This window comes from Simochromis diagramma, unplaced genomic scaffold, assembly GCF_900408965.1.
Source record: "Simochromis diagramma unplaced genomic scaffold, fSimDia1.1 OVJJ01000596.1, whole genome shotgun sequence".
Lineage (NCBI taxonomy): Eukaryota > Metazoa > Chordata > Actinopteri > Cichliformes > Cichlidae > Simochromis > Simochromis diagramma.
The window spans coordinates 8,920,072-8,948,067 of record NW_024387245.1 but is presented as its reverse complement, the minus strand read 5'-3'; the positions used below and the strand labels follow the sequence as shown (position 1 = coordinate 8,948,067).

General features: G+C 37.8%; 1 protein-coding gene across 4 annotated transcripts in view; it reads right to left on the bottom strand.

The window, feature by feature from the left end:
* Positions 1-2,697: 2,697 nt before the first annotated feature.
* Positions 2,698-27,996, bottom strand: part of eng (endoglin) — a 44,141-nt gene continuing 18,842 nt past the window's right edge. For 3 of the 4 annotated variants that reach the window (XM_040053526.1, XM_040053527.1, XM_040053528.1), the window contains 11 exons: positions 21,568-21,681; positions 16,238-16,448; positions 13,914-14,082; positions 13,725-13,830; positions 13,361-13,562; positions 12,851-13,002; positions 12,322-12,552; positions 12,101-12,167; positions 7,161-7,268; positions 7,017-7,064; positions 2,698-6,941 (listed from right to left, as the gene is read on the bottom strand). In XM_040053526.1, the coding sequence (XP_039909460.1) occupies positions 6,820-6,941; positions 7,017-7,064; positions 7,161-7,268; positions 12,101-12,167; positions 12,322-12,552; positions 12,851-13,002; positions 13,361-13,562; positions 13,725-13,830; positions 13,914-14,082; positions 16,238-16,448; positions 21,568-21,681 (1,530 nt within the window). In that variant the 3' untranslated portion in view covers positions 2,698-6,819. The remainder of the gene's footprint in view (positions 6,942-7,016; positions 7,065-7,160; positions 7,269-12,100; positions 12,168-12,321; positions 12,553-12,850; positions 13,003-13,360; positions 13,563-13,724; positions 13,831-13,913; positions 14,083-16,237; positions 16,449-21,567; positions 21,682-27,996) is intronic. The other variant, XM_040053529.1, reaches the window with a different exon arrangement.

Below are 27,996 nucleotides of genomic sequence, written 5' to 3'. Positions count from 1 at the left end.
TATCCTGTGCAAGGCCAAATGGTTTCATGGTCACATTTGGAGATGAATGCTGTCCATAAACATGGATTGTGTGCCTTGGCTGCAGTCCTGAAAATACTGATTGAACTTGTGTATTAAAAGGAAGAGTTGGAGCCTAAAGAATGACTACAGCAGAAAAATATTTTTTTCATTTATATTCCCCAACAAAAAGGTTATATATGACTCACAAGGTCATTAGAGTGTGTTTTGAATTCAGTCATTCATGAGTCAAACTTTTTTCTGAGTCAGAATAATAAAATCTGAAAAACTGACTACTCGATACTGGTGGTGAAAATGCATTAACCCAGGCACGTCTTACACAACTTTATGAATGTATCTCATTGCACTTTAGAGCTAAACATTGAACTTTTATTTACAGTATGTTACAGCTGCAAATACTTTGTAAGTGACAAACTTAGCTGTACTACTACACTTTTTTTGTTTAGCCATAAAGCTAAATTCTAACAGGGATACTGTTGAACACATACGAAACAAGAAGACTCAGAGAGTGCAAACCTTAATCTCTGGCCAGTATCTACTTTTAATGGAATACTATTGTATTTTGCATAAATTCATTTTATTTTCTATGTTTTTAAACATACTTTATGAAGTTTGGAGTGCAGTAAAAACAAGTAAAATGGCCTGTATTTATATAGCGCTTTACTAGTCCCTAAGGACCCCAAAGCGCTTTACATATCCAGTCATCCACCCATTCACACACACATTCACACACTGGTGATGGCAAGCTACATTGTAGCCACAGCTGCCCTGGGGCGCACTGACAGAGGCGAGGCTGCCGGACACTGGCGCCACCGGGCCCTCTGACCACCACCAGTAGGCAACAGGTGAAGTGTCTTACCCAAGGACACAACGACCGAGACTGTCCAAGCCGGGGCTCGAACCGGCAACCTTACAAGGCGAACTCCCAACTCTTGAGCCACGATCGCCCGTGACTCAAGAGTGCAAAGTCCAGGTTTTTATTTTTTGCCCAGTTGAAATCCATTTTGATATACTTGACAAAATTTTGACTACAATTTTGTTTTTAAATATGGATTCATTTGCTGTCCCTTGACAGTACAGGTGAATAAATTTGGCAATACACATTTTGGGGTCAACTTACAAGAAATGCAGATGTAAAATGTAAAAGTGAGATCAGAGGTCAAATATGACATGACATTTGGATGCAAACTACAATGTAATATTTAATATTCCCATGTACCAGTATCATTTCCTACGTGTTGCCAGTACAAGTACAAGTCAGTAGAATTTCAATCATAGTTTTAAAGATAAAACACATGAAAGTTTGACCTTATTTGACCTTGAACAGCTGACATGTTGAAGAAGATGTCAGCGTTTTAAAGTGGCGTGATATTTAGAATCCCTATATAGCTTTCCCTATATGGCCTAAATATCTTTCATGTCAATACATGCAATGGCAGTAAACATAGTTTTAATAAATAGCTTCATTATTATCACTTCAGATCAATCTATTGACCTTGAATGAAAGGTTACATTTCAAATGTACGATGATATCTTACACAGTACTTTCTATATGTTGACAATACACACTAAACTTGTAGCAATCACAGTTATATGGCTTTTTTTTTTTTTTTAATTTCAACCAATAAATCATTAAGTTCACCTTTAAGGCCTTGGTGGATCCATCGTGTTTACAGACACTCACACAAACGCTACCAAAAAGACAACCTCCTTGGTGGATGTATTCATTTCAAGTAATGGAGACGTTTGTAAGTTAAGTGAAAAACTAATATGATACAAGGTTTAATATTTCTGTAATATGCCAAAACCATATAGAGTATGTCCATATGGGTTGATAAGTAACCGCAAGTGTGTATCTAATGTATCTATTAGTATAAACTCTCTGCACCATACTCATATGGATTTGCTGTCTAATCAAAAACACAGCAGTCAAGAGAAGCTCTCACTTGACCGCAAGCAAGAGAATGCCAAAGTAGTTGTCACAGAAAAAAAAAATCAGTCAAATAAATCTTCATTTTTATAGCCCCCTGTATGTTCAGCAATGATTTCATCAAATTGGTGGGCAAATATGGCTTAAAAACACTGTACTCTTTGTTGTTCCTTTGCATTTTTCATTTGTGCTATGAATACATTTGAGACGGTGCGGTAAATCTGGTTCTTTATTCCACATCAACGCTCTACAAAGTGTGCTATATTACTGCTCTCTGATATTGCTTATCCTGGGAGATCTGTCGTGTCCTGGGAGTTTGCTGTTTCCAAGGTCTACCAGCTAGCGTAACATAAAGGCCTAAGAAACACAGCAGAAAACACAGGGAATTTTTTTCAAATGGAGTTTATTAAGATAATTTTGACAAAACATATATTTCTCTGAGACAACACAGAAGTACACGGCATCAGTTGAATACTGTCTCAACAAATGGACTCATTTTAAACAGTAAAAGGCTGCCAACTCAGGAACAAAAATAACACTGCATCTTATACTTGATAAAATAAAAGCAGACGTTTTGACACATTGTTACAATTTCCGACTGTTTGGTAGGAATACAGGTAAGAATCCAATCGCATAAATGTAGCTGTAATTCCTATTGTAACGACACACCCGCGCACACACACAGAGCACGGATACTGTGTATATGTGCACATATTTCATTAACTGTGTAGAGAAGTGAGAGCTTTTGTGAGAGGTAACGAAGGGATCTGCAGGGTTAACACTGAATTAACTGACAACCTGTCTGATTCTACTGTCAGTGCTTAGACAGTTACTGGGGCTGGTTTAACACAGGTGCAGGATAGGTATTATAGAAAAAAAGTCTCATGCCGCAAACGCATCCACGAATCTAATGAAAAAAAGTTTGTAATAATAGCTGCGTTTTGACTATTTTTGGTGCGAATGTATCCTGGTAACTGTCAGTGCTGAATATTTAACTGTGATGCTACTGTTTAGTGAGACATCCTGTCTTCAGAATCCAGAATGCACTTCCCCCTCACACCCAGTGAAGATAGTACAATGAATACAACACAATGTCAGGATGTCAGTTTGCAGAGATATCTCGTGTTTTTGGACAGCACGGGACCCTTAGGGTGAGGGCAAAAAGTGAAACAGGGCTAAAATCAATAAACCATATGTACTGTGACGTGATGTGACACGCACTGTCTGTGATTACAGAATAAAAACCTATATGAGATTCAAAAACAATTGCTATACAGAATCAATGTGCATTTTATACGTGCCATGATTATGAATTGTCCCAGTAAATTAAATACATAAAAGAACAAGGCAGGTTAAAAAATCATTCAATGTAAGATTATCATACAAAACTTACAAAAAAAAGGATAAAAATGACATATAGACATTACATACAGGTTTACCTCATTATATTGCACAAATACTCAAGTGACAGCTTGTACTGGCCCTCTTTGTCTACAAAAAATATACAAAGAAAATCAGGCATGCACTGGAAAATGTACATGCAGACACACTGAGTAAGAGAGAAAATGTGGTTCTGCTACATTGCTCACATACAAAGAAAAGACATTTTACTATGTTAGTGGTTTGGAACATTTTTAAGATCATAATTAAAGGTGAACAAATTCTTATAGCAAACCAGAAGGAGAAGGAGGATAAGCATTTCTCATTTGAATTTAAATAATTCCTAGGTCTACACACACACACACACACACATACATATATATATATATATATATACTGTATATCCTCTGAAAAACTAGGCACACGTCATGTTTCAAAGCTTGAAGAACCACCCTTAGCACTATAACATGTAGTAATCTTCTCTTTTCAGCTGCACTGCTGTAGATTTGCTAATGAGCTTGTACTGCTGCATAACCCAACTTCTAAACTAAATAAAATGCTTTGGTAAAAAGAGGAGATCATGCTTGATCTAACGACTGCAAGGTGCACAGGTCCTGTGATTAAAAAACAAGCCCAAATCATAACCCCTCCACCGCCATGCTTGACAGTTGTTAGGAGGTGTTTCTACTGATATACTCAGTTTAGTTTTTCCAAAGTCTTGTGGTTTGCTCAGATGTAAGAAAAGCAAACGTTATACCTCCCGCCCAGTTCTTTTTAGAAAAGAGGCTTTCTCGTGACATGCTATTTTTGTTCAGTCTTCTTCTAGTTGTATCTTCATGAATTGTAACATGCTAATAATAATAATAATAATAATGGATTGGATTTATATAGCGCTTTTCAAGGCACCCAAAGCGCTTTACAATACCTTCAGGCTAAGTGAGGCCTGAAGAGTTACAGATGTTTAGTTTTTGTGTGATCTCTCTCACTTTGCTGTGAATTTACTGGAAAACAGTGGCATTTTAAAACAAAGCTGATTGCTGACCAAATCGCCAGAACTACTGCTTTTACAGAGGTGGTCACACTTACTGATGGTCAGTTAATCAAGTGCATTTGACTAGCAGCAATCTGGCTGCTACTTCCACTCTTAATTCCTGAGTAAACAGTAAGGGTGTACTTTTTATATATACATCATATATATGTGTGTGTGAGAGAGTGTTTGTCATCATAAAGTTTGACATATCACAGTTTTACTACTTGTGTTGATGCAATGTCCTGTAAATGCTAAATTACCGGTACTTATTTGCTTACCTACCCCAGAGTTGATGTGCGATGGCAATATTTTAGAGGTAAAAGAGTGGCAATAAAATACTAAACTCATTTACATTTGTACATTAAAATAAAAAAGTGGGTTCACGGATCAACCGTCACTTTACAGTTATAGACCCCCCCCCCCCTTAACATCCTCATCATGCGAATATGCAGCATAAGTCTAACATTAGCCAGGCAGTGGCTGATGCAGCCTATTAAATGTGGAAAGCAGAAGTTAATATTGATAACCACAAACTAATTTCTTGCAAATGACAGCTTCCATATCTTTACACAGGTCATGTGACAAATGAAAAAAAAAATAAAGATTTGAATTTTTATAATAGTATGCATGGAGCTGAATTCAAATTTTAATACATAAACATACATTCAGAATATGGTCGTACAGTACAGTTGCAATTGATACTGCAGAGTCACAACGGGCTGTGTTCAGAGCTGATTTAAGTAGGCAGTTAAAGTTAAAAAGTTAAAGGTCAAAGGATAAGTGGGGGGAGCTGTTTTCAGGGGCAAATTTACATACACGTGGGCACATTTGAGCACAGCCATCTCATTTAAAGCAAACATTTGCCTTAGACTGGATTCTTTTTTTTTCACATTAAAAAAAACAAAACATTTAATGTGTTACATTAGCACTTATATTTATTATTTTAAAAAATGATCACCTTTTCATTGAGCCTGTACTTCCCACCTAAAGCAAGGTCATGGCATGGGTAACAATAGCTGTTTTTTTTCTTTAATGCAAAATCTCTGATGCATTCGTGATCCACGGCATCAGTTTAATGACAAAAGCCTTTTCACACCCTGTGCACTCATCTCCAATCAAAAAATAGAGCAGAAAATTACTGCCTACATTTTGAATAAAATGACACTGAATATAAGAAGGTCAGCTGGTCTTCATGTCAAGTATTCAAATGTAAGTACAATATACTGTTAACACTATAAACAGTGCGCTTAATTCTACTGGGTGATGATTACACCACCCTGAAAACACCAAAATGTAATTTAAAATGTTGTTGTGAAAAAAGTACAGCAAATTGTCAGGCCATGGTGATAGACGTGGTGATTGATGACTCTCATTAGAACGGATATTGTAGTGTTTTAGAACTAACGCCTAATTACAGCCATACTATTCAGTTCTGAATACAGCCATACGTCTCTACATGTGACACTTTGGACAACTAAAGGTACTGACGTCTTAATGATTCAGTATTAATTGCAACCTGTGAGCCATAAATGATAGCTTTGATTGTACTTCTTGAGCAATTAGTAAATATATCTTCCAAAACACATTAGTACAGCAGCTTTGATTCATCTATTAATAGCAGGAAAATGGCACCATAACTTTGTTTCATAGGCTACATATGACCGAAACAGTCATTTTAAGATTCACCTAAAGTGACACAGAATTTATAAAAAAAGAAAGAAAGAAAATGAAATTCACTACAGATATCTAAGTTTAAACTTAGGTCTAGACTAAATAATAAGAGGTAGCTGTTAACCATTAACCTTAAACTTTATTTAAGAAAAATAGCCACTGAAATAAGCATTTTGTTGACTTGTCTGAGATCCAAACACGTTGATCTTTTCAGTCCGCAAAATGCTGCTGACTAGACTGACCTAGCAAACAGCCCCTCATATTTTTGTAGCTTGATGTGAGCGCACAACAGCTTTTCATCTGTTTAAAGTATGTCTTTTGACTGGTTTTGTCTCCTGTCTGACTATTATTGTGCTGCCATCACACAAGCACAATTCATTGGAAGGAATGCAGTGAATTTCCTGTTAGCTCTTGTGGGGATATGGTTTGTTTTTCCTGTTGCTGCAAGCCAATTTATTTTTTTTCTTTTGCCCTCTTTAACTTCCTGTCTTAGAGCTTGACTTTACAGAGAAGTAACAGAGGTGAACGTCAGAAGCCATTGATTAAACTTTGGTTACCATCGCTTAGCCCTCCCCACCGCCAATTACAAGCTCCCAAATCACATCCGTTTCAGAGGTGTTATGCCAAAGATATGTGTTGTGCTTTTTAAAGGAGAATCTAAAGAAGTAGGAATGTAACAAATGCTTTTCAGGCACCGATTTAAAAAAAAAGAAAAGAAGAAGAAGCACAAAACCCGTATAGGTAAATTTGAAAGAGGATGGTGGCCCTGCTGGGTGAAAATACCACATTCTCAAGCCATGCTGCTGGTAGGTGTGCTCTGGGTGCTTCCAATGCTAGCATTGGCACTGCTGTTCTCAGAGGGGGATGGGTTGGTAGAAACAGGTTGTCGCTTTGCTCCTGAGCAAGGACATCCTGTGGAAAGGAAAAACAAGCCAATAAGAACCTGCTAAAAATAAAAAAGAATTATTAAAAAATAAGAGTCCTTACCAGGAATATTGACTACAGTTGAATTCATCTCCAGTCCAGTTGGGTACCCTGAATTAAGGAGAATTGGACAATTTCAAATTCAGACATACGTCAATTCAGATCTATTCTGGAGTCCAAACATTCTGTCCTCACTCATCAATTTACCTGTTTTGATTTTGATAAACCACAGCGCTCCAACAAGTAATACCCCAATCAGGAATCCTCCAAAGGCAATACCCAGAACTCCAGGCAGGCCGTTAATGCATGGTTCGGCTGAAAAGCAGACATGCAAAAACAATGTATGCAAGCTTAAATTTAAAAAAAAAAAAAGAAAGAAAAAGATTTACTACAACTGCTACAACTACAATTACGTTCAATCGAACACGATTTAAAAAATCTTTGGAAACCCGAAATCCTCCTTTTATATTGTAATGCAGCTTGAATATAATATATAATATAGTAATAACATATAATAATTTCTCCAAAGAACCACTGAAAAGTCCTATTTGTTGTGCTCCAGCAGGACTACACCGGACAATCAATCAAAAGCATGTGATATACAACAATTTATATGGTGGCATAAAATACATGTTCTTCTTACAAGCTATGGTGTGTCCTTTTAATAACATTGCATTTTCACATTGTAAAGGTTTGGTAGTACACAGACAGAATTGTTTCCTCTATACCAAATAAAATCAGTCATGCAATAGGTTCATTATATAATGCACACAAGTAGAATATGTAGATTAGATTATCTCTATTACAACACAAACACAGATTCTATCTATTCACTCTAACCAAAACCAAAATCACATAGCCACATAGCAAGTGTTTTCTTTTCAGGAAGACCAATGTACTTGGTATTTTTTATGTAACTGAACTTAACTCTGCACACAGAGATTTTTTGACCACTTTAACTGATTTTCCATCTGAAAATATGTTCTTAATTTGGGTTTGTCCTAAATCTGTACTGTGAATCACGATGACTACAATGTAATCTTCTTAGTTCAATAAAGAATTCACCTCAACTAACCCATGTGTGTCCTTAGAGAGCATCTCTATTAAATGTTCTAGTGAGCTGCTGTTCGTACATTTATGTGTGATGCTTAAAAGTTACTATTCCATATCCTCTGTAATAGAAAAAAACTAGTTAAAGTTTATGAACTCCCTGAAATGAGAGGCTAGTTCTGCAATGTACACAGTTATAATTTACATCTCTATGAAACCACCAAATTTCAAACCCATAATCTGACAGACATTCAATACACTGGACATTTTTCCATGACTTGCCAATAGTTCATGCCTCAACATAAAGTACTATATTAACAATAATAATCGTGCCATCTATATCCAAAACAGCCTCTGTGTTACAAAATTAAGTGCTACTTAACCTTAATGCACGCCAGAGTCGCTCCACATAGGACTTCATGATAATTGCCATAATTCTTTCCATCCACTCCTGAAGCTGGCAGACTATCTATGCATCTACTAAAACACCTTCTGGAAATCAATAGAGCTTACATACAGTGCTGTTTATCACCTCCCAAAACTACAGCCAATGTTTTGGGTGAGTCAGAATTTTTTTTAAAGAAAATTGAATTTGTCCTGTTCCAATGTAGCCATACGAATTTTGATTAATAACCAACTTTGCAATTTCTAAAGTTTTCTGAGCATGCCATGAGCTGGCTTCCACTACACAAGAGACTTTTTGGCTAACAAAATATATTAGATAACCTATAACCTTGAACCAGTAGTTATAAAAATAAAATACTTTCCCTCAAAGCAGCTCTGAATGAATATGTACCGGGGCACATCAGACGTCCAGCATACTTGGAAAATGAAAATCTTTCTGTACACTACCACAATGGATTTTTAAACTTAAAAAAAAATCAATTAAATTTAAATGTGATTGAAGAGAAGATTTTCTGCTTTAATTCAAAGGGGTTTAACAAAAGTATTGCATTGACTGTGTGAATCCATCCATTCTCTTATGCTTATCAGGGTTGCACAAGCCTATCCCTGCAACCAGAAGGCGAAAGGCACACAGAAAGGCCCCAGCCAGATGGTGAAGTCCAGCTCGGGACATTCTTGTGGTGAGGCAAAAAGTGCTAACCTCGTATTAAAGCCATTCTGTACATTTTTGCTCACTCTCTGGTCTCACCTGGCCTGCTTGTCAGTTAATTGTCCAATGAATCAAAAATGAATGAATTACAATACAGACGGTTTACAATAAGGTGCAAACCACTGGTTGCACTCAAGGTTAGACTTTGCCAGAAAACATCAAAAACACCCTGCAGAGTTCTGGGGGGGGGGGATTCGTTGGACAGATGAAGCTAAGATTAACTTGTACAAAACTGATGGGAAGAGAAATTTATGGAGAAGGCGAGAGAGAGAGCTCGTGATCTGAACCGCATCATCTGTCAAAAACTGTGGAGGCCGTGCTATTGCATCTACAGCCGTCAGTGGAACTGGGTCTGCTGATAGCAGTAGCAGTTCTAAATTCTGAATTGTGTCGTGCTGTACTCAGATTCACTCAAGCCCCGCAAAACTGATCAGATGGCACTTCACAGTGCGAATTGATGATGACCTAAAACACAAAGTGAAAGCAAGAGTTTCTCCGAGCAAAGAACCGGAATATTCTTCAACCCAGCAGAGCATGGTCTTTAGTTATTAAATACCAAACTGAAGGCAGACCGACAAACACGGAGCAACTGAAGGTGGCTGCAGTAAAGCCTAATGGATCATCTCAAGGGTGGAAATATCTTGAGTGTTTGATTTAAAATCCACTGTGGTAGTTTATAGAGGCAAAATGAGAAAAAAATATCATTACCCACAAACTGCATCAACCAGACTGTACATATTGTAACAGCCTAGCAATTTTTTTTCTCTAGTTTTAGTTGGCTGGCAAAGCTAGAAATTAACAACCTTGAGAAAGACATCTTTTCAAAAAGGCTGCACAACAGATCACTGACAGTTTTTCCCTTCTCTCAAACATCACAGTAAACTCTAACCCTCATTTGAAGATGGGAAAACAAACAGATGTTCTTAAATGTATTAAAGTTTCCAATGACAAACAATGTTAAAAACTTATTGCTTAGATCTAAACTTTGATTTGTTCAGTATCCATCTGACTGGCCTGAATTAACTGTCAAATTGTTTACAGAATTTGCACCAAAATCAATATCTGGGAATGTAGTGAAGCTTTTCAAGGCTGCAAATAAACAACCTTGTCCCAAACCATGTGAGCTGTTAGAAGTCCCCACAAGAGCAGAGGCAGTATGTTATGTGTTATCTATCAAGAAAACCACTGCGTAAATACCGGCTTTCCCTCCTTCCCCTCTACTGCTGCCTGTAGAGATTTTCCCACAAGTATCCAGAGCAGTAGGAGGAAACTAATCATCACCTTTCCATGAGTTTCTCACCTGCCTTCTGCTGCCTTCTGCCTCTGGGTTGAACATGCTAAGCACTAATGCACAAAACATAAAACCTCATCAGGACATAACAACCAGAAAGCAGGAGCTTGCTTTGCAAAAACGTAATCCTACTTAACACAGTATGGTCATTTGACTAATATCTGTGTGAAGCTGAATCGTGTCTGCATAAAGTCGTCATAAGGCCAAGACACATTTAACTCTAAATTAACGCAGAAATTCTCAGTGGGTGTGTGTGTTTATGTGTGTCATTTCACATATAATGTGAACCAGAGCACTGACACAGTGACATCTTGTGGGCATTTGGGCTGACTGCATTCCAGGCAGTCAACCCAGTTTGTTGATTTCACAGCGAAGGACATTCCTAAATGAGTGAAAAACATCACAGCAACCTAAGTAGGTTTTCCCTAGAGATGTTTTTTTCTATTATCAATTGGTGTGCTAGTTTGTATAAGTGAGACTTTGACAGCGAAGCTGAATAAACAAGAGGAGGAAGCAGAAGCTTCAGCGCAGGTGGAGAGGAGGAGAGAGACAGCATGCCTGCGCTCAGACTCCCTGTAGCCCTCTGTATGAAAACTACCAAACAGGAAAGATTGCTGAATGGAGTTCATAGTCCTGCCCAGTGAAGGCTTGCAGCAGACTGCAGTCTGCTAGTGCAGCTAGTATACAATAACCCTTGTATGTCTGACACTGGCTAATGAAGTGAACAGACGTACCAAACAAGTGTGTTACTTTAAAGTTAGATCTCTCAATTTACCCTGGTCTCCAAAAAAAATACACATTTCTTTAAACCATATAAGTCAAAGAAATGCAGAGAGAATCAAGGAAGAGGACAACCAGGACACAGGGAAGCATGGATGAGTAGTTTAGGCAGCTTCCCCTGCAATACTGACATAAAAACCTTTATCTTTCTTCTCTAAAAGGACAGGAAGCATAAAGGCAGCTTAAGGCATGAACAAACAAATTACAAGTTTTACAAAGACACTTCATGTGTCCTTCCATTTAATCAGCTTCTGCTTCCTTGTGTCTTCTTGTTTAGAAATTGATTCATCTGAAATTTCCTAGAAATTAATCATAACGTGTGGCGACGGTACTTTCTTTCAAGAAAGACATCTTTTCTTGCTTGAGTCAACTGTGTTGATTGGTCTGACAATAGCACAAAGCTCAGTGCCTATGTTAGGACAGCAGCGCAGTCAAACCCCTTGGAAACACAAAGGACTTCACCCCCCCTCCCCCGAGGGTCATTATTTTTGATTGTGGCCACAAGGTCAGTCTGCAGACCTTCCTAAAGGACGAGGGCCTGCCCCACAACCCCTTACGTGCCTCACTGCATATCCACTGTTATGACAACAGCCTGTGCAGCATTTGTTTTGCACTGAAAGCAATAATAGGAATGAAAATTATTGCAGCAAGCAACAACACTCTGACCAAGCACCAGACTAGCAATTAAGTCCTGAAGGCATAAAAGGTAATTTAAAAGTTTTGGTATTTCTGCTTAGAGTTTGGAGAGTTTATTCTTAGAGAGTTAAATATAAAACATTCATCTGTCAAAAATTAATTTTAAACTCAATGGGACGTTGGGACTTTTTTTTTTGCAACTTTTTTTTTTTTTTATTAATTTAACGAAATAAAAAAAATAATTCATCCACATGTTGGAGTTTAAACTGAACTCACTTGGGGCTTCTGGGCATGGTTGGGTAAATTCCAAATTCCTGCTGGCTTTTCCTCCATATGCACATTGCTAGGGAAGAAGCAGAAACACAGCTCACCCAAAAGTGTCCATAGGTTTGTCATACAGGCAGATTTTCTGAATTCAGAGCGACTGAGTTAAACACATTAAAACTGTAAAGTGTTGTATTGATGTGAAACATTAAAAGTGGTTGATAAATCCTTACCTCAGTATAACAAAAGCTGACATCACATTCCATGTCCCATGTGGTGGATGAAAGCTCCTGAAGCTGCTCTATGGAGAAGGTGAATCGAGCTCTGTTAGGACAAGAATTTGAGGGGCAGTCCACTGGAAAGAAGGGCAAGTTTTTCTCTGCAAGGCACGAGCCTTTGGATCGCAAAATACATTTGGTCACCTTCCAAGTCAAGACTAGACTCCCTAAAGTGTTTCCAGAAATCTGCAGAGAACAGAAAAGAATTCAAAACAAAGATGATAAGTTCAATGTGCATTAGAGGATGAAGGACAATCTGATATGTTAAACAGTAAGCCTTTTTGTTGCATTGTAAAATATTTATATTTAGATAGAAAAAAATCCTATTTAATTCAGTTTGCGTACTGCAGTTAACTAAAAGCAGTAACCGTGTGATGGGTGTCATCCCTGTAATAATTAAAAAAAGACCACAAAGACAAAAACATTGCCTATCACTTATTTAAGCAGTGAATAAATGCAGTTAAAAAGGTAAAGAGAGTTTTACCTCTGCAAAAATTCTCTTGTTGGTCTGGATTTTGGTGTTAAAGTCTATGGGCGTCTGATAGTCTGCAGCGGTGTACAGCATTATCACCATGGGGATTTGAGTGGGGGAATTTGTCGCAACAGGATTGCCTGGTGCCGGAACGCTTGGTGCAACTGAGCGAGAAATTAAATTAAAATAGGTCAACAAATTTTTTTTGCATGAAACAACTGTATCACTGTTGATGTTCTTGGATTCTTTCTGAAAAACAAGAGTAGCTCTGTTACTGAGAATTTAAATGACCATTCAAATTACAGCATAGTAAAAATATATATATATATATACACCAAATGCAAGAATGTTAATATTTAATTTGTTATTGCTGTCATTATCCTACTGATACAGTACAGTCTCTGGGTTTGGTAACATGTATTTTTTGGGGAGGTTATTGTATTTTGCAATACTCAGTCTACTCTATTTTTGCTAAAGCTTCCAACATAAAACAAGAAGAATGCTTTCATTTTATTGTCTTACCTGTTGGGCTCTCGTTTTTCTTTAGAACCAGTGAAATCCTCGATTCTTTTAATTCCAATTCAGTATAGCTGGCAAAAGTAGAGACTTTAAAATGGTACAAAGCCATCCTTTGCACATCTGATGCAGTATCACTAGTCAGTGTCAACGCAGGGGGTATTTTGTGCGAGGCTGAGGCATGATTCAGCGTTATTTCATTGTTAGACTGAAGAAAATGAGGACAGGTTAAGATAAATCAGTAACAATGCAGAGGTAGACATGATAACTTAAATACCTGAAGTCTTTTTGATCTTAATAAATAATATCTCACACATGGTGCATGCCATAAATACTTCTTGAAGTTTGAGACTTTAATATGTATGCTTACAGCAAACGAAGTGTGTTGTGGATTGATGAAGGTCCACATGGTGCCCTGAGGACCCCTCATGAACACGCGGGTCTGCTTCTTTGCATGCACGTGCAGGGATACATTGCTGCAATAAAAAATGAAATGTCACAAGAAAGATTTTGCCAGTAAATATAGCTTAAAAAAAAAGCATTTTATATTAAGGTTTACCGAATGCTGGAATTCTCTGCGATGTTTATAATATGAAGCTCAGTTTCAGGACTTGAGGCCTGCTGCTGTGGGAAGCAAAATTTGATTGGATTTGATTGAATCTTCATGAAATGCTTCTCCAGGAGATCTTCAATTTCAAGTGTACAGATTGGAGAGCCTGGCTTGGTTCCTGTAAAACCATAAAACAATTACTTTCTATCATCGGTCGTCCAATGGTTCAAGAAAGACACTGATGAGCTAATCTCTAACCAAGGACTAACCTGCTTTGGGAGGAACATTAACACCTATCATTTACTGCTGTTAAACATACTCCAGCAGCAGTTTTGAAGATACACACAGGTGGTTCAAAGGTGTAACTTGCTCCAAAAGTTTTAGAACACTATGGCTGAATTGTGGGTTGAAATACGTTTCCCACAGCTCCTGACACCACATCATCACACTAATGGGCAAGCGGTATGTGCCAAGAATACTTAATGTGTGTTTGGAACCAAAACACATGGGGAAAATGGCTCATTCTATAGGACAGGGTTGCTTTTCCCCACACTTTTATTAAATGCTACAAATTATTGCAATCTGTGACCAAGTCAAATTCAAGCTGGCTGCCATTGCTCCATTTGCACAGAGGATTGGAGCAGTCTTCTTCTAATTACTTAAAATCTTGTCTGTAGCTCTTCTAACTATAATTCAAAAGTAGCTTCATTATCATTGCTTAACACTTGTCTTCTGCAAAAGCAATAGCATGACATGAATTTGAAATCACATTTCAAATTTGACATTGACGAATCCCGAAGGACATGCACACATTTTCTACTCTTGCTACTCGGCGAGCCCGCGTCTCAGCAACATATTGTTGTGTGTCATTGCACAGACTTTTCAAACACCTACAACAAGGCCTACGCAAATGCACCTAAAACCCCAATGCAGGCAAGGCCAAATGATACAACAAAATAGAAATGTAAAATGTTCCACTGCTTGAGTAATTATCATGCCCTTGTGGAGCATGACTCAGTTACAACATTAGCTAAAACTAAGCAGGCTGAAAACATCCTTTTGCTTACAATTTAAATACGGCATTTTCAATGAGAGAAAGCACTGCTTGAAAGGGAAGCTGAGCTCCCTCGTACTGTAACACATTACATGTTGGAAATCACAGAGAAGGACAGGGAATCATGAAGACAGATTCAAACATAAATCCTTAAAAATACTCAAAATGATAATAGGAATGGAGCACAAGCAGCCGTCGCTATTTCAGCCCCACCACTGTTCACTTCTTTTTAAATCCATCTAAGAGCTCTGTGTTGGCTCAGACTGCCTTAAGGAGGCTTTGCTAGGAAATAATTGTGCTTGCACTGAGCATCCTGCTGCTACTGCTGATGGCAGTAACATCCCATAATATTCCTAATGTCCAGCTTTTAGTCATCCGTGAATGTTCACTTTGAATCTGTGTTGTTTTGTGCTTCCATCTTCAGCATCAATGGTCACTTCTCAATTGCTTCTCTTTCCAAATGTTCTGCCATATGTAATGACATCTTGTCAGCACTAAAAAAATATGTTGATTAGTCCTCAACACTTTAGCCAAGCTCAAGATTTTCTCAGACTACTTAAGATTTTAACATGTTGTGCTTGTTGCATACAGCTTTATAGAAAAAACAAAATAAAATGTTTTAAAAAAATCTGTCGCAGCTGTTTGTTTTGCTTTTAATTCCTCTGGCTTGTCCACCTACAAATGTGTATGAAAAGCATTGGAAATCAGTGCACAGATGACATTCAGTAATAGAAATCTTGCCTATGAAAATGTTCGACTCAAAACAGCTTTTTGGTGCACACATTGCTTTTTGCAGTTATTTCATCAGAAAGTGTTTTTATGCATACTTCAGATAAAAGAAGGTTAGTGATGAATGCTCTCTATAGAGCACCAGAAACAGCACCGCATCCAGCCTTGATTACTATAATGCAGACTCTCTCCTGAGTTATGTAAGCTGGAGCGGCATGATGTGCTGACTGTAATTACTTTGTTCTCTTCAGCATCCAAACATGCTGTTTTAGACCAAACACAGATGCAGATAGCATATCCTAAATACAAAAAACCCACACAGTTTCAAAGTTCATTTAAAAAACTGTTTTAGAGACAGATAAGAAACCTTTTTGCTGTTCTTCTGTGATCTGATGTATCTACATATATATATCTATATATCTACATCTATATGGGAGAGAGAGAGAGATCTTCATCTTTATTTCATAATGTGTGTATGGCACATTTCCATGCCCTACAAGTAAATGGATGGTTTAGAAGATGATTGTAATAAAACTTAACCCAAAATCACCTTTACACAAATGTCTCTCACCCTGTGTTCCTGTTGATGTGATATGATCCACATTACTAAGAGTAGCGAATGAAGTCACACCCCCAAACGTCTCTGTTGCCCATTTGATCAGCTCCTCCTCTTCGGAGGGTAAACCTTGTATCAAATGGAAATTTCTCTGAAAACTCTGTTCCTTGGCATTGTGTAGTGTAATTGTGGAGTTTTGGTTTGTCTGGAGAGAAAAGACAAAAAAGAAATTCATTACCTTCATTTAATGCAATTTTCAGAAAGCACAGAGCAAAATCAGGTCCTAAAAGGCATGTCCACTACCCGTTGCTATGATTACACAGAACTGTATGAGTCAGCTTTGCATGTATTTTTATTTACCTCTTGTCTGCTTAGAATTGGTTAGATCAAACATATTTGGCCATCAATCTCATTATACTTGTTCTTACCCTCCACACCCAACTTTCCCCCTATTCTCCTAGCAGGGCCCTGTTAAAAAGAAATGTTTATTATGGTTAAGTGTCCACGAGCCCAGTTGCACAACCCTGTTGGAGCCAAGGTCTTTCCTTTGCTTCCTGTGTGGGGCCAGGAAATGGGACCTTTTTTAGCTTTGTGCGTCACCACGGTCGGCTGGAATCTGGCTCCATACAAGGTATAAATATATACATCCATCCCAACGACTAGACACTGCTGTTTCCTCGTCTGGGCCAATGGGAAATAATGGAGTTTATATTATGTTTTGCATGAATAAGAAAGTAGGGGAAGGCTTTAGGAATAGGGATTGCTAAGATTGTTAAGAGTAGCCTTTTATAACCTTGATATGTAAAAATGTGCTCAATAAATAACAATTAAAAAAAGAAACCATGGGCTCCAGGTTTATTTTGGGCTCAATCTTTAATGAATTTCTATCTAGGCTGAGTTGTTCTTCTCTACTTGAGTGCTCCAAGAGCTGAAGAAGAAAAAAAGTAGTGCACCTCTTCAGTGCATTCAGTGCCACACAATGAATGGAGAACAGCTAATTTTGAAGAAATAGGTTATAATCAGATTTTTTTGCATCCAAGTCTGTGATTGGCTGGCTTTGTGGCACAAATATAACGGTGCACAGAAAGAGTTGAACGCGCACGGGCAGAAATGTCGAGAGCGCAAGCAGCACATTGCAAGCAAGCGCTAATGCAAAAACTGAGCGACAGGGGCTGCTATTGTGTGTGTGTGTGGATAATAGCAAACACTGAAATACATTTTTGCGCGCAGCAATGAATTTTGTTCACTCAAATTTAGCTTTTCTTTGCTCGAAATAAATTTCTCCTCAAAATGCAACACTTGCACCTGCAAACTTTTTTTTACGTGCGCTCAAATTTTTTTTACTTGCGCTCAGAATAGTGGCACAAAAATAACGCAATACACATGCTTCACATTATACCGTGATATGGATTTTAGGCCATATCGCCCAGCCCTAATTGAAATAACATTTTATTTTATTTGGCCAGTGATGTCATTGGATTGGTATAACCTATTTCTTCAAAATTAGCTGTTCTCCATTCATTGTGTGGCACTGAATGCACTGAAGAGGTGCAGTACTTTTTTTCTTCTTCAGCTCTTGGAGCACTCAAGTAGAGAAGAACAACGCAGCCTAGATAGAAATTCATTAAAGATTGAGCCCAAAATAAACCTGGAGCCCATGGTTTCTTTTTTTAATTGTTATTTATTGAGCACATTTTTACATATCAAGGTTATAAAACTTTTTTTTACATGCGCTCAGAATAGTGGCACAAAAATAACGCCATACATGTGCAGTAACGATATATATCGCGATATATTATTTTCTTCTGTATAACGTATTTTACACAATATAAGGCACACTTAAAATCCTTTAATTTTCTCAAAAATCGAGAGTGTGCCTTATCTATGAATTCTGGTTGTGCTTATTGACCTCGAACCAATTTTACGTAGCACACAGCGCGCAGTAATCTGTCAAAAAATGTTTTAGTACGACTTTGGTAAGCTATGAAGGTGCACTGCTTGATGGATTGTTGGAGCATTACGGCTACTGTAGTCAGGAGCCTCGTGGAGTAATCTGGGTCTAAAACGTCAGCTTCAGGTCCCAAAGTCAAACGAACACTGTGGCATCACTGAGAGTTAAAAACTGTCTAAATTCTTTCATCTTTAATAAAATGATCAGCGTTGCTGCTTTACCAGGTGTAACAATTAAGTTTAACATCCAGGGATCCATGAAAACAGAATTGAATGGAGTTAAAAGTTAGCAGGAAGTTAGCTCGCTAGTTTCTACCTAAACATGGTATAGCATGTTCTGACTGAGAGATTTCTGACAAAATTTAAATGTACAGCTCTGCTATCACTTCCAACATAATTGAAGACAGAAAACGAAACAGCAGTGACGTCTGTAGGGCAGTTGGACTAGGTGGTATATAATGATGTCCTACGTGATCGCTAGCGACACAGCTATGTTAGCATAACATTAGCACAGTGAAGCTGAACGACGAACTTTTTTCCACTCGATAAAAGTTAAGGTGAGGGTTTCTGGTGGTTAGGGACAAATGCAATTGCATGGAAGGGTGTTGTAAACGGACCAAACTTCAGTCAGGAGAACAACTGAGATAATCCATCCACAATACGAGGTTAGTCATTAATATACTGCAACAACATGGTAATAGAGCAGCTGTGAGAGAATTCAGCATTAATGAATTAATGGTACAGATGTGGAGGAAGCGCAGCTTTTGGCTTTCCCCATATTCCAAAAGTGCTTAATGTCTTTGCTATTACTGTGGCACGGCATAATTTGGAGATGATGTTGTTTGCAGCCGCTGCAATGTTTTCGACCAAAACAGGCACAGCTTGATGACACCATCAATATGCGCTATCGCGGTAGAGCGGTATAGTCAAAATCTCTACCTTTGGCCAAATTTATATCGTTTCTACCGTATACCGTTTATACCGCCCACCCCTAATTTCAATTTCACATTAACTTTTTGCCTTGCTTTGAATATTTCAGTTAGCTGTATCTGAAGTTTTACAATTGAAGTTTTAAGCTCTTATGCGTTTTGGGCAGTCATCAGTGTTTCTTTCACTGTTCAGCACATTACTACAACTACCATGCCGATTGGTCCTTCAACTCGAGGTGAACACATTCAACAGATGTTTGGCATAACATAGCATCTGACCAAAATAAGCTTTTGCGTCACAAGGAAAGGGGGGGGGGGGGGGGTGTTGGTGAAAGCCGAGGAAGCCTGAGGGAGTCATCAGTCTTTCTACATAAATATTTGATTGACGTGCGATCAAAAATAGTGTGAAGGGAAACGACAGAAATAAAAGAAGGCAAGTTAGTCACGACAGACAGGGAAGGCCTCAAAGGCAGGATGGAAAGAAAAAAGGAAATAACAATGGCAATCATTTTAATGACTACAGCGGAATTTAACTCACATTAGTATCAGTAATATCAGTTTGTTATTGCGAATTCTTCCAGTAATGATCAAGGAACCTTTCTTTTGGAATAAATGAGCCTTTCTGTTTGCTGAGGATTACAGGAATTTCTTCTTCTACTACCCATCAGTTACTCCATGCAATAATTGTATAGTGTCATGTCAGAAGCTGGGCATTCCTCCATAAAATGTTATCAGTTCGTATAAGTATTTTAATTATGTTAAGTTTGTTACAAATTGTTTGAAATCTGGTGGAGAGAAAAAAAAAGAAGCTTTTTCAACTAACAAGCTGTCACGTAAGATCGTTAAAAAATGCTGCAAGACGTTACAGATAAAACGCTGCTGTCGCCACATGTATTCGGGTCAGCTATGGGAGGTCAACAAGAGCTGTGACACTGAGCCAAGCTGTCAAGCTGGTGACGTACTTTCTCAGATGCTGACCAGATGCTGATTCTCTTACAATGCAATCTGCAGTAAAGCGCTATTATCCCCCAGTGATATGGCTCATCCCACAAAAACATCCTGCAGTCACAGGCAATGTTGTCTAGGCTCTCGACAGGACATGATACAGGATGTGCTATCACACTGCTGTCAGCATATCAGTAATTGGTGACATTCCTCCAAACATTTCATTGTTTTTCAAGCGTATCATGGCTTCTTAAAACTGACAAATACGAAACACTAACTTCACGAAAAGGACAGTGAGATTAAGCTTTTTTCTTTCTTCCTTTTTTTTGTTTGTTTTCAAAATCCAATGTTAATTGTTCTCAAGACAAAAACAGTGACACAATCCAGGCGAAAAAATGTTTTAAACTAGATTGGCAAAGTTTGTGGAAAGAAATAAAGACAATTAAATGTTCAGTGTAATTCTACCTCCCGAGGATGTTTCAAATCTAAATTCAGTTTACTCTAAGGTAGGAAAAACACCTCCATCCTTCCTTTGGGAGCACAAAGTGTTACAGTCATTGTGTAGTTGTACAGTGCTGCACTGTGACTTTAAAAACCAAATACTTTCTATAGCCCTCAACAGCATCAGATGCCTAATGGTTTTAATATTGATTTAATCACAGTTATTACAATTTCTCATGAGGATAAGGGTCCTTATGTACAGATACTGCAACATTTTTCATTTAGCAACGAGGAGCTTCATCAATAACATATTTAGAAATAATAGCCTAGTTAGAGGCAAGCTCATTTATTTGCCCATCTCAGTGCTATTTAAATCCTGGTTTATGTTTTTAATTACCACTGTAGCATTTTGCCCTGACATTATCACTTAAGCACACAATAGAATAAAAGTTTCAAGTTCTTCCTGGGTTCAGTCCACAAACATAATCTAAGAACAGTGTATAAAAATCAGAATCTCCGGTTTCATTGGAACATAAATTTTATGGCCAGTGCCATCAGCATCAGCCTTCCTCGATACTCTCTAAAACTTCTCTTACGATTTTATAGTGTGGAGAGTAAAAGACACAAAATACAAAACTGCTTGCTCTTTTGTAACATTTCGCTACAGAGGGGCCACTGGGGAATCAACACTGCAAAATCAACATAGTTTACTGTCTCTCCAAACAGACTCACAGAGCTGCACAGCTGTGTCAGCTTGACTGTGTGTGAAAACAGCTGGCGATAGACAAGCACATCTGGAGACATGTGAAAATCATGCATTACGGATAAAACTAACTACTTGTAGTGGCATCCCCACAACCTGATCTTTTTTATGATTAGTTAGTGACTCTTTAACAACCTTATGTTACAGCTGAGGCAGTATGTGTAATCAAGGTTAAATAAAAGTGGGCCAAAGGTGGCATTTTATTTCCAGGTTCAGTCCCAAATGTGCATTCAAAAGAAAAGAAAAAAACTGCATGTGCGCACAGTAGTACAGAAAAACAAAGATGCATTACTTACATACAAGTGAACCTTGCTGTTGAGATAGCATAAACCATAAGCTGTTTCTGCAGATGTGAGGATAAGGTGCATTGGCTTTGCATCAGTCAAGTTAATTTGAAATATGGCATTTTCCTGAAAGGAAAAAAAACACAAATTATTACAAGAATAAAAATAGAAAATCACACAATGCAGCTGTTATTTTAAAGATCTATTCATATAAGTTCAGACTGAAGTTTTAAATGCAGCATCTATTTTTACAGTGGAAAGTCTGCTTTACATATGAAAGCTAACAACTTTCCAAATAGTTTGCAGGTTCAGAAAGTGTTGCAGGAAAATGATGTCTGAAGGTGGTATACATCTCCAGGTGGAAGATTGGTACTGATACGAAAGACAAAGCAATCAAGTGTTATAAATATTCAGTCACACTGTTTAGCCATATGGGAGCTACTGCACTGTCTATTAGAAGTTTTCTGGAAAGCCTTCCACGTTGTGTATGTGCCACGTAATACAGAAATAAAATCAAAACATTAAAATGTTTGAAAAGCACTTCAAGCAATGCTTCTGGCTCCCATTGTATAATTTTTGATTGTGTTATCATAAAGCAGAATGGAATAAGAAAGGAAAACAGAATACATAGCAGCTATGCTACATCATTTTTGGGGGGCTGAATTAATGCAGACAATGAAAAATATCCAGTAATGAAATGACAAGAATTAACCTTTAGCACAGGCAAAATTGAAACGTAATATTTTCCTGAAATTCAAACATTATTACACTGGCTTAAGATGAAAAACATCACAAATGCGATTTAAGCATTTTCTAACCTGTGACATGAAGAATGAAAAGTTCTGAAACTTCAGAGAGCAAATAAAAAGACCAACATTATTATGGTCATTTTGCACTGAATCACAATTCAACAGTGCTCAAACTTTGAAGGTCTTGGGTAGAGCTGCTCACCAATTTGCAACCTTCCCTATCTGTCATTAAATTAATAGGCCTCAAGTTGACAGAGGAGGGAGATATTTTACTTGCAGCACACAAAAATAGTTCCAACCCCAATTTAATACCGCACAACTTTGATTTCATTTCCATGCTGGAGGAAATCTCAGCAGGGGGGACGTGACTATTCCTTATTTTCGCAACCATGAGATGTCAACACGTGGATCGCTCCAGACACACGTGCAACCACTCATTTGAAGAGAGTCAAAAACAGGCAAGAAGAAAACAGTCTTCAAATGCCTGCTTTTGAGCTGACGCTGATATTTATGAGGTAATGTAGCTTGGTTCTATTATTACATTTCTATGCAATGCAAGGGAGGAGACATAAAAAACATGCAAAGCTATAAAATTAATTATTTACCAGATGTGCAATTAGATGCATTTGTGTAATGTATACTCTGTGTCTTGGTTGCATTAAAACTATCCTACCTAAAGGTGTAGTCAGAATTACTTATGTACAGTCTTATTATTAATTTATCTACTTCGTTTCATTCACAACCTGCTGCCTTAACAATGGCTAACCTTGGTGGTTGTTATGAGGCATATTACATATAAAACTCTATCAACATAATTCAACACATAATGTAATATCCAATTAACTATATTTTAACCACAGTAACATAATGGTGATGTGATTTGCTAATCACCACCCCAGTCACACTATGAATCAGCCTTAATTACTATGCTTCGCATATGCGTTTGGCAAAGCTGGTGCTGCAGAGATTTATGGATGTAAGTGGTGGTGAGTAAACCTTTTGAATGTGGAATAATAAGTCTGGGTTTAAAGACTTTTTATTTTTTCGACAGACTTAATTCCAATGAATCCCAGGTCTTTTTACTTCCGCAAGAGACCCAAGATAATTAGGTTTAGAAAAGTGAAAGAGTCATGGATTTGTAATCAGCTCAATTTTATGACTCAGTGCATTAGAAATGAACAACAGCTTTAAAAAAGAAGAAGAAGAAGGGGGGAAAAACTTGGAAGTATTGCTCCAATGTGAGGCTTTTATGGGAGGTTAACATTCACAACTTTTTTTTGACACCAAATGCTTTATTCTGTTATATTGTGTGTATTTGAAGGCAGATTGTTTTCAGACAGAACCTGTTAGTGACACAATGAGCTTGCTGGGGAAACAGTAAGAAGCCCTCATATCAAATTCATTTACTTGATACCTGATGTTGCCAGAGTGTGATCCAAGAGAATTGTGATGAGCTCAGGTTGAAGCTATGGAAATTTTCAAGCGCATACAGAGCAGAGCAAATTAAGTCTAAGGAGACCATGGACAAATTGCCTATAAACCAAACACAGATGAATTTCAAAGACAGCCTTGCACGCTGAGTGCTATGGACAGAAGGATCACTGATATACACACACAGTGAGACACAAGCTTTAACCGGTGTCTAGTACATGCAGGCTTGTGCTTAATGACTTCTGCATCTTATAAATGGGTTCAGTCCCCAGTTTGAAAGGAAAAATGTCTAAAAGGGGTGACTGCAGTCCCAGGTAAAGATACAGTGGAATTTATCTGAATAGATCAGTGGTTAGGACTACTTATAAAAGAAACATGTTCGCTACAGGGGGAGGGTTTGGCATGAAAATAATAACTTACCACAAGAACCTGGAACACAGTGTCTAAAGCTGTTAGATATCCAAGTACTCAAATGCTGCTCTGCCCATCATAATAGCATCACACTCACTTTGAATGTAAAGATAGACCCAGTTCTACAAGTCGGGGAATTTAAAATTCCTGTGATAGCCCACAGGAAAATCAGATATCAGTGAATAAGACAGGGGCTATAAGATCAAATCACAGACAAAAAAAATCCTGCAAAGGGTGTTGAAAAATAATTGGCTAACATATTAGCATACCGTATAATGCTAGTTGTCTGCAACAGTGCAGAAGGTGGCCATAAAATATGAGCTACTGCTGTATATGATTTCCATGTGTCAGTCTCTATAAATGCATAACATGTGCAATACTGTGTGAATGTGGCAAGGTGAGCCACAGGAAATCACATTTTTGATTCCATCTTCTGTGCACGGTATATATTATTAAATTTTAAAAAAAAAAGAAAAAGAATACAGCTAGATTGCCCTGAAGACAGACTAACCTTGGAGAGGTCTGAGGTTCTTTTGTAACATTTAGTTTGTGCCTCACTTGTTGTGTTACATGTGCGTAGAGCAAATGAATGAACGGCATTTCCTCCTGACTTCATTGTGCTTCATACAGAGATAACTCTCGGCGGTGTTTTCCTTAAATACCCCTTTCTAATGAGCTTTCTGTCTAACTTCCCTTCATCCTTTTGTGACTTTCTTTCTTTCCTTTTGAACTCTGACCCTGATCACTCACCTTTGCTGCTTTTGTTCCTGTGCTTTCAAGATACAATTGTTTTCCTTTTCAGGTTTTTTTTTTCTTTTCTTCAGAGCATTTTTTGAAGGGCCTTTGCTGATACAGTTTCCAGTTATTCTTTTGACTCTCTCCCTTGGCTTGAATTGGCTCTCTTGGTCTCGTCTCGGCCTTGTGCCAAGAGCCTGACTATCCAAGCCTCTGTGTGACATCAATGAGTCCTGTGCAAGCGGCTCCTCCCAGTGAATTCTCTCTGACTGTGTACCCCCTTGATGCTCCCTCTATAATTCTCTGTGGGGTCAAACTGTGACAGTCAACTGTTCCTGGCAGGTTGTAAATCAGTATGAAAATAAAGGAATGGGGAAGAAGGTGATAAGACAATTTGGAGGACAAAGAAAAGAGGATCCAAGAGCAAACCTCCCTTTTGACTGGACAGTCTGGCATAAGATGAATATGTTCCCCTTTCTTTTTGTTTACAAGAACAGTTTTTTTTTTATATAAACAGACAGCCAAAAGCAGATAAGGGGTATGTGTTAAGAGGTCACATGTCCACTTTTTTTCTTGCTTTTTGATATGATAAAACGTCCACTCATGGTCCCATCAAGAGACCAGGATATGCCAATTATGCACAGTGTTGAGTGGATCACACAGATCGCAGACCAAATTCCTTTTGTGAACTCTCACCAGTCTCAAACAGAGTTCACCTTTTTTTAAAATCAGAGAGCTTGCGCCATTCTTTCCACAAACTACCCTTAGAACTTTTTGCAATTAAATTTTCTTCCTCTCCCACAGAACATAATGTGCCTAATTTTACTCTTCGGGCCTAATAAAAAGACCGAGAACCATTTCCTTTCTAATATGCTTTAAATCTGTTTTGTCATCAAACTGCATTTTCTTCTGATTTACAGTCCATTAAATGAGACTAAAGACCTGACGACATTTGCAGCAGTAACTGTGTCTTTGAGACAAAGACAATGATGTGCTTGCACAATGTTAGCAGCATTACTCGAAGCAAAGAAAGCCACAAAACCATATGTGAGGTAACCAAGCTTCATTCTTAAGGACGCTTGTGTTAATGATTCTTTGTATATCATAACATTTTCCAGTGGAAATCAAATTGAATCAGTTTAGCTTGCTGGTAAACGTTTCTGCTAAAGGATGACAGGATTCTCAATGGCTTTCCTGGGAGAGGTTAAAGGAAAGGACCTTGAGGCTTTTATTAATTCTGGAGCTGATGGATGGGCAGGCAGGGATTGTATTTCACCATCCTGTGACAATGTCTTAGCGAGGCTGCACACATCTGCTTTTCCCTTCTCATAATCTCTGCCAGATGACGGCGAAAAACCAATACAGTGAAAAATAAAACGGGATGATCAATAAATAGCATTTGCTTAACAGAAGTTGTGCAAAAATACTACATAGACTAAGTGAAAACAAACAGCAGAAGCAAGCAAACAAACAAAGGACACTGATAAAGAAATGACTAATGCGAGCTGACCGACAATGTTGGACAGTGAAAAATGGAGTCTGGCCGAACAATAACAACATATAGATTAGAACTTTTCTGGAATTACTTTTCACTGACATTCCCTGAAGCAAAAAGTTTGAAAATCAAAACATCCCAATACCCTATCAGCAATTACTGCATATGTTTGTTTAGCTGGAAAATGAATTCTTTAAACACAGACCAAAATTGAACAATGTGGCTTTTAAAAGGGGTTGAAAAAAGCTGCGTTTCTGTCGCATCTGGCATCTGTTAATGGTTAGCTAGTTGTCAGGCTGATAAAGTTGGGAAAGGAGTGTGTTTATGTTTTGTAATGTGGGAAGATGTTTAAAAGCTTATTTATTCAGAGTCAGGGAAAGTCTGCGCACAATGTTGACCAAATACGGTAAAATGTGCATTTTTTAAAAAACATACCAGATACACTATTATCTTTAGTGTGTGTCTCTCATAAAATGCCAGGTTCCACACATTGATCCCCCATAGGACTTTTTTAGCCTACAGTTTTGTTTTCATGCCTGACACACATCAGCAGTAAGATCCCAGATCACATGACAGATTTTCCAACCTACAAAAGCTGTTCCTTATCAAGACTTTACATAAGACAGGTAGCAGTGCATCTTTGCTAACTCAAGGTGTATAGGATAAAGGTCTAATCATCTCTTAGTTTACTCAGAAATGGATCACTGTATTTCAAACTGTGGAAATAAATGTTTGCCTGTTTGTTTTTCGACTACAAGCGGACTTTGTGGATTATGTTCAACTGCACTAAGACACGCGTACGGCCCGACTACCAGCTAGTGCTTCCGCGGTAATACAAGGTCTTTACATCTCTGCGTTACAACGACATTATGAGTTGTCAGAGAAGGAAAGCTGCAGGTTTGACAACTAAACAATAACATCCATCCATTTTAAGGCAAGGCACTGTGAACACGTATGCACATTACCCAAGTTCTAAAGGAGCTCAGCCATCATTAATTCATACAATTACACCTGTTCTTTTTCTAATTTGAATACTAAAATATATCCTTCATCCTTTCCCATCCAGCTGAAAATGTGCCTTTAAAAGGAATAAGACTCTTTTGAAGCTGCACTTATTTACCTCACCACAGCATAATGTCTGATACAGTAAAGCACACAGACTGTTTTACATTTTTTTTTAAAAAGGAATACTTTAACATATTTCCTTCATAATTAAGTCATTATGTATTTTTCTTTTTATTCACAGGTCATCAATTTACATAAAGAAGAGGAGTGTTTAATGGTCTATGCGGTGCTTTTAACACTGTTATTCATTAATTTGAACACATTAAACTGAATAAAATCATATCTGTCAAACTATATCAAGTGTGTAAATTATATGCTCCATCCTATGCCAGTTTTATTTCTTGCGAAATTAATGACCTCACTCTGTGTGGGACGGTGTCAAACGATGTGTTCGAACACTGAGGTGTTTTTTTGGATGCTTCACTTGGTTAGAAGAACATGCTCAAATGTAGCATTGATATTTTTAGAAATGAATAAGGAACATTCATCGTTCGCGCTGGTCTCTGAAAGCCCCCGTCACAACATTGAAAAGCCCAAAAAGTTATAGACAAGAAG